The sequence below is a fragment of the Marmota flaviventris genome, chromosome 11 (assembly GCF_047511675.1).
Source record: "Marmota flaviventris isolate mMarFla1 chromosome 11, mMarFla1.hap1, whole genome shotgun sequence".
In the NCBI taxonomy this organism is placed as follows: Eukaryota; Metazoa; Chordata; class Mammalia; order Rodentia; family Sciuridae; genus Marmota; species Marmota flaviventris.
In genome coordinates this window covers 93,991,914-93,999,738 of record NC_092508.1, presented here as the reverse complement: position 1 = coordinate 93,999,738, position 7,825 = coordinate 93,991,914, and the positions used below count along the sequence as shown (strand labels likewise).

General features: G+C 39.6%; 1 protein-coding gene across 3 annotated transcripts in view; it reads left to right on the top strand.

The window, feature by feature from the left end:
• The first annotated feature begins 1,647 nt into the window (after nucleotides 1–1,647).
• The window catches only part of Ccnt2 (cyclin T2), a 39,299-nt gene continuing 33,121 nt past the window's right edge, over nucleotides 1,648–7,825 (top strand). For all 3 annotated transcript variants that reach the window (XR_011709134.1, XM_027936826.3, XM_027936827.3), the window contains exons 1-2: nucleotides 1,648–1,824; nucleotides 2,639–2,720. Coding sequence is in view for 2 of the 3 variants with exons in the window: in XM_027936826.3 (XP_027792627.1) it covers nucleotides 1,667–1,824; nucleotides 2,639–2,720 (240 nt within the window). In the remaining variant the exon portion in view is untranslated. The remainder of the gene's footprint in view (nucleotides 1,825–2,638; nucleotides 2,721–7,825) is intronic.

Here is a 7,825-nt window from a genome sequence, read left to right as displayed (position 1 = left end):
TTTCTTTCCAATCTCTATGTCTTATTGTATTAGCTAAGACATCCGGTACAATCATGAGGAGTCCAGAGAGGGGACATTCTTGCCTTCTCCTGGATCTCTGGGGGAAATAATCTATTTTCTCACCATAAAGTATTATGTTGGCTATAGGTTATTGTTTTTGTTGTTTTTTAAAGATGCTCTTTATCAAGAAAGTTCTCTATACCTGCTTGTTAATTATGAATGAGAGATAAAGGCAGGCACTTTTAAAATGTTGCTTTAAATCAATCTAGGAACTTCTAAATAACACAAGACCTAAGTCCAGTAAGAAATTATTTGGGCAACTGTCCCTAATAATCGCCTACTATAATCAAATCAGTATTATAGCATAATTGAGGCAGATACTGCCTGCCCTAGGCTGAGTCTGGGAGCCCCAAAACAATGATGAACAAAAGCCTGGAGCTTTAATTAGGAACTCACTTGAAGTGGGTCTTTACTCTGCAGTCTTCAGCAAATAGTTAAAATTTTAAAATCTGAAACTTTGTTCACAAACAATATGCGTTGATTCAGAGCTGGGCACTAACTCTCACAAGCTCTGAGGCATTTTCTTAGAGATAGTGGATTAATCAACAGGTGTATGAGATGTTACTTTATCAGATACTGAAGACCAAGCTTTGGGTAACATTTTTTTTTTTCACTCAATTCCCCTTGGAATATTCATTTTCCCACCCTTTTATCGCAGAAATCACATCGCAGTATAAAAACATACTCCCAGGGCTAGGGTTGTGGCTCAGAGGTCGAGTGCTTGCATAGAGTGTGAGGCACTGGGTTTGATCCTCAGCAACACAGAAAAGTAAGCATACTGTATCCACCAATAATTTAAAAAATAAACTTTAAAAAAAAAAAAAAACACTACCAGTATGGACTCAAGACCTAATTCACAGAGTCAGCTCCTCTAGTTAACTGTACATTTGGCAAACATCTTAAAATAAACCCAAAGTATGCGGCGTAGTTTTTTTGTTTTTGGAGGTTGAGGGACTCAAGCGCGGACAAAAGTACAGCATTATTTCCTCTGCACTCTTTTCCATCTAGCTCCTTCCCAGAGCCGCACCTTGGGCGAAGGCTCTTCATGGACCCTGAAGTCACTCGTCTACGAAAATGAGCGAAAGGAAAATGGAGGATGAGGCACGCGATCGTGACAGAAAAAGCTTTCCTGCTTTAAAGAGCGACCAGTGTTAGGATCCAGGAAGAAACCTCCGCGACTTCAGAGTCCAAACCCAGGGCCCACCGCGCAGCCTCCCGCCCGCCTCTTTCCGCCCAACCCGAGCCCAGCCTCTTCCTTCCTCTTACTCCCGCCCCTTCGCCCTGCCAATCCCTAACCCGGCATGCATCACGCCGACCTTTTCCTTCCTAGCGACCCCACCTTCGGCGCCTCTCAATGACAGTTGGCGCAGAGCATTGTGGTCCCGCGCTCGAGAGAGAGGTCGGGGGCAGGAAAAAGAAAGCAAAAGACTTGGGCAGGCCGGTAGGGCGGTCCCCGCGCACGCGCACGGGAGGAGGCGGGGGTGAAAGGGGGCGGTGCGTGGCCTACGGCGAGCGGAGTGGGGCGGGGTCGCGCGGCCTTGGCGGGGAGTCCGCTAGCCGGGAGGGGAGGGGGGTGGGTGAGGGAGCGGGCGGAGGAGGAAGTGTCATGGCGTCGGGCCGTGGAGGTTCTTCTCGCTGGTTCTTTACTCGGGAACAGCTGGAAAACACGCCGAGCCGCCGCTGCGGAGTGGAGGCTGATAAAGAACTCTCGTACCGCCAGCAGGCGGCCAACCTCATCCAGGACATGGGACAGCGTCTCAACGTGTATCCTTTCCTGTTCTTGGCCTTCCGCCCCTCACGCCCTGTCTCCCTCGCCGGGTTGCCGGGCCTGGTGTCCCGTGAACATGGCGCCGCTGCCTTGTCCTTCTGTGGGCCTTGGCTGTGCCGTGAGTGAGGGGACGCTTGGGCTCGGGCAGTCGCGAGAAGCCCGTGGACTAGGAGAAGGGGAGAGAGGAGCACAGGAACGCAGGCCGGCAGGTTGCGTTGTGTAATCTGTTTGGGGCAGCGCGTGGTGGCGGCAGGGAATGGGAGTGCCTCTCAGGAGAGAGCAGAGTCTGAGTATTATCGAAGGAAAGGGGCGGCTCCTTCGACGTCTCCCTTTGCCAGAAGGGGTTGAGAGGTGGGAAAGCTGAGTGGTAGGAAGACTAAAGTGTTCTCCGAGGCCTTTCTCCGCGCTCCTCTCCGGCTCCTCTCCTCTCTCGGCTAGTGCCTTGGAAGCGCACTACTGGAGGTCTTTATGTTCTTGGCGTGGTTTTGTTTGTATGTGTGTGTGTGCGCGCCCGCGCATTTCAACTGCTTGATTTTTGGTTGTAGCCACTAATAAATAGTTCGAGGGCTCTCATAATGGTAAAATTAGAGAGAAATGCTCCGCAGGTATTATTTTTGCTATTTATTTGGCGTCAAGCCTATTATCCCCACCCCCACCCGGCTCGGGCTTTTATTTATTTCCTGTTTTGGATTTGGTTTTGAGTGAATTGGAGGCACTGGAAAAGGACCTTAGATCAGGAATTTTCCATCAAAGTTGTTTTGGGAAAGAGATGTTGTTTTTCTCAGAAATTTCCTGAATGTAACATTCCAGCTCTCAGCTTACTATAAACACTGCGATTGTTTATATGCACAGGTTTTATATGCACCATTCTTTCACCAAATTCAGTAGAAATGTAAGTACTATTTTATTACCCATTTACTGCTACCACAGTTTAAAGTAAATCTATACTCAGAAAAAAGTTAGTTGGTCATTGATTTTACTGTTGAACTTAGTGTTCCGAATTAACGGTAAAAGTAAATAACGTGATAGACGTTTTGTTCAAACGCGGAGGGTTTCTTTGTGTACGTGTTTAAATTTTATAATGAATTAAACGGTAAGGCACGTTAGGCTCTGCCAGGCCTTTTAAGCTGAAAAATAAGAAACATTTGCCTCAGAGTTAATAAATCAGTTTTCTTCATTTAAATTTTTGTATTTTACATTTGAATATGTTTAGTAATCATTGTGTAGATTGGGCGAGCCTGTTCATTCAGTGATAAATCTTAATTTTATTGGACTGTTTCAAATAATTGGAAACTGGGATTAATTAATTCCTTTGAAGTGATACTGAAAGAGCTAGCTGTTTAGGGAAATACTTCATTTACTAACAGTTTAAGATGTCAGAGTTTCTGTTTATCATACATTAGTATTAGTTGTCTCCTTAAGCATTAAGTTGATTCAGATGTCAAAATTCTTCCTTCAAGTAGTCTGTGTTAGGAGTATATTTGTATATGTTAGTTTTGATGGAAAACTTGCATACTAAGGTATTTCTTTCTTTTCAGAATAACGTGTGTTGCACTTGTTAGCCAAAGGAAAAAGAAATGTATATTGTTTAGAAATGTTTAACCCTGGCTTAATTCTCACTATCTTTATTTTTTACTCTTTTCCCCATGGTTTTCTGAATGTTATTCTTGAAAAATGTGTGTTGGAGAACTTAATGCAATTTTGGATAGTCATTAGGACTTCATTTGCTAAGAAAACAGTCTTAGAAAGCATCCTTAAGAATGTTATTTTTGAAAGGGGAGAGTTTCATGATTTAGATTGATTCCTACTTCTAGCTCTTATGATCATAAATCTAATTTGGTTTATTAGATTTATCTTGAATAGTATTTCTACTATTACACACACACACACACACACACACACATATATATATATATATATATATATATATATATATATATATATATATATATATATATTTCTGTGTAGATTTAGGTCTCTTGCCTTCCCCTTTATTTCTAATCTTCTTAAATCTGTGTAATTTATTGATTTCAGTTTCCTGGTTATTTTTAGGCATAACTCGTAAGTCAGTGAATAGTATTGTGGAGGAGAAAGGAAACCAGTAGGAATAATATTTAGATTAAAGGAATTACATTTTTATGTAATTCCTTTAATCTAAATATTAGATTCAAGGTAGTAGTGAACTTAATGAATACTAACATAAATTTTGCTGTTCTTTAACTTCTTTTTTTTTGATTTTTTTTTTTTTAAAGAGAGAGAGAGAGAATTTTTTTCAATATTTATTTTTTAGTTATTGGCAGACACAACATCTTTGTTTGTATGTGATATTGGGGATCGAACCCGGGCCGCACGCATGCCAGGCGAGCGCGCTACCACTTGAGCCACATCCCCAGCCCAATTTTGCTGTTCTTAAGTACTCATGGATAATGCTGGTAAAAATTATAAGTCAAAAAAGTTCTGGAAATTCTTTATACAGCTTTATATAGATGTCCCATTTGGTGAATTGGGTTTACTTTTCTGCTTCCAGCAATGATCATCTCATACATGTCTTCACTTTTTTTAAGTTTTTCCTCTTACATAATTTGTCTTTATGAGTTGGTTGGTGTGCTTCAAAATATCTTGTTGAAGGCCAGGCCAAAATTCACAACTTTAAATTGATGGGTAAGGTCCAGGTCATTTTAATTCTAGCTTTCACTATTTTATTAAATGTCATTATTCAGTAAATAGCTAGAATATTTTATTATTATTATTACTATTATTAATGTCATGTGTGTATGAAGATAAACTTCAGCATTTTATATTTAATTATTATCAGCAACATTGAAATCTTAGGTTAATTTCTGTTTTGCAAAACAACATGACATCCTTCACATAAAACTTGTTCTTTTTACCTTCATTATTACAATCTCATAAGTGATTTTTAATGTTAGTGTACTTGAATCAGTTTCACAACCTGACCCTTTTGCATGCTCGCGCGCACACACACACACACACACATACCATCCTTTAGGGTGAAAGGGGTGATCTCAAATTGAATGTGAGTCAACGCTTAAATTCATATTCACCCAGATCGTTGGGAAATTTTTTATTGAGGGATGTAATCAAATGTTGATGGGTTTACAAAAGCCTAAATCTTCACATAGTATACTGAACACCATTTAGTAATTGGACCTATGGAATACAAGCTTAGATTTTAAGCTGCTAGAACAAACTGTATCAAGTCTTAAATGTAATTGTCACTTCATTTTATTTCCAACATTGACAAATTTGAAAAAGAACCCTAGAAGTAAAGTGCTATAGTATTTAAGAATAAAATCATTATCAGCCTGTGCTGGTGACCCACTGTCTCTGTCTCTTTCTCATCCTGTTCTTTTGTCAATTTCTTATAGAATTGAGTCACTATAAGAAGTAAATGACTTTTCATCTGTAGTCTAATTAGGTAAATCTACCTTTCATTTGCTGGGTGCCGAGAGCCTTATGTAATTCAGATTGATAATTAAAGAATGGATTTTCTAGATCACGTTTAAGATAGGTCTAGTAAAGGCCCTGGGGCTGACAGTGCCTACAAGGTATAAACTGAGGGTTGAGCATCCTCAGTTAGGTTTTTGGTTTTTGTTTTTTTTTCCGGTGATGCCAGAGATTGAACCAAGTGCTTATGCTAGGCATGTGCACTGCCCACTAAGCTATATCCCCAGCCCCTCCAGTATCATATTTAAGAGTAGATGTTGACTCAGTTTCTCTTAGAGATTATTTATTAATTTGGTTAGACTAGTTTATGATGGTGTTTGTTTCTTTTTTGTATCACTGGTGGTTGAACCCAAGGCCTCACTCATGTTAGGCAAGCACTCTGAGCTAATCCTCAAAACTTTTATTTTACTTTGAGACTATCTTGCCAAGTTGGCCTGTCTGTCCTCTGAATTGCCATCCTCCTGCCTAGGCCTCCTGAGTAGGTAGAATTTCAGTCATGTGCCACTCACCCAGTGCACTATAAAATTTTTTTTTTTGCTTGGGGGCGGGGGTGGTGGGGTTACTGGGAGTTGAACAGAAGCACTTTACCCTTGAGCTATATCCCCAGCCCTTTTTGTATATTTTGTATCTCACCAAGTTGCTTATGGCCTTTCTGAGTTGCTGAGGCTGACCTTGAACATGCTATCATCCTGCCTCAGCCTCCAGAACCACTGGGATTGCATGTGGCACCACCATATGCAGATAAGTCCAGTGAGTTCCCTTAAGGATCTCTTAAGTATTTTTGTTGGTCATAGTCTGCTGTAATAGCACTTCTCCAATTGATGTACTTTATTTTCCTTAATAGGATTGCCTTTTTCTTGAGTTCATCAATTAGAACTACAGATAATATGCAAATTTTAAATGTATTATAGTTCTATTTAAGAGCCCACGAATACATGGTGAGTAAAGGACAGCACTAGGGGTTAATGATATTAAAAAATGACTACTGGGGCTGAGGCTCAGTGGTAGAGTGAGCGCCTTGTATGAATGAGGCACTGGGTTTGATCCTCAGCACCACATAAAAATAAATAAAATAAAGGCATTCTGTCCATCTACAATTACAAAAGAAAAGAAAAAAGAAATGACTATAATGGTTAGTGAGAATGGATATGGTCTACATCATAGTTGAGTTTAATTTTATACATGTAAGTTAGATTGGTCCCCTGCTGCACATAAGCAGATTTGTATTTGTGCAATTTGATTTCCACTTTCTGCTCACAATTTTTGTTTTGTTTCTCAGTTGACTTGGCTCTTGAGTAGTGGAAATCATTGGAAATTTAAAGATAATCTGGTATTCCTTTCTTCCCTTATGAAGACTTCAGTGATTCTGAGGAAGGACTTTTTTTAGAGTCTATCATGAGAAGTGTTCACAATTCCTGTTCTTTGTCTGATAAAGGCTACCTGTTAGAATGTAATGGCAGGGCTTTTGTTCTGTTAGTTATTTTGCTTTATTCACTGTTACATTACTGCTGCCTAGAAGGCTGCCTCACATAGAGAAGATAGTCTATATTATTCTAATATGCCTTGCCCACATAGATGCATTTAGAGTGTTTTATGATTGAAAACTACTGTAGGCATATAGCAAATTAAAATGGTAGAAAGAGGGTTAGGTGTAGCTGCTTCTGGGGTAGTTTTTTGTTTTTGTTTTAGTTTTGGTATCAGAGATGGAACCCAGGGGTGCTTATCCACTGAATCACATCCCCAACCATTTTTTATTTTGAGATGGGGACTTGCAAAATTGCTTAGGGCCTCACTAAGTTGTGAGGCAGGTTTGGAACTTGTGATTCTCCTGCCTCAAACCTCCAGAGCTGCTGAGATTACAGGTATAAGAAAGTTTTTATATTGGAACGTTTTGGTTCATCTACTCTGTTGAAATCCAGTGGTACATACCATCTACAATAAATATTTGGTCCCTGCTCTATATTTAATACCTCTTAAAGATATAATTGACATTGCTTATGTTTCAGCTGTTGAAAATAAATGACTGGGCTTTTTTTTTTTAAGTATATTTAGAGTTATACATCAATTTTAGAAGTTATCATTTCTCTTTGTTACCTCAAAAAGAAAACCCATTCTCACTTGCCATCTCTGCCCATTCTTTCCCTTAGCCTATGTGAACATTTCATATAAAGGGAATCCCATACACTAAGTAGTCCTCTGAGACTTTTTTCACTTAGTATAATGCTTTTCAAATTTTACCTGTATTATAGCATGTAGCAGTACTTCACATATTTTTCTTGATGAACCACCCATTCTGCTGTCTGAATAAACAACATTTTACATTACATACCTGTTAATCAATTGGTAGACATATATGTTGTTGCCACACTTTGGCTATTTTGAATATTGTAGCTGTGAATATTGATACATATGTTTTGCTTTCCCTTGGGTTTGTCCCCAGGAGGAAAACTGCTGGATCATATACTAGACCCCAGTAATTTTTTTTTGGTACTGGGAATTGAACTCAGGGGCACTCAACCACTGAGCCAC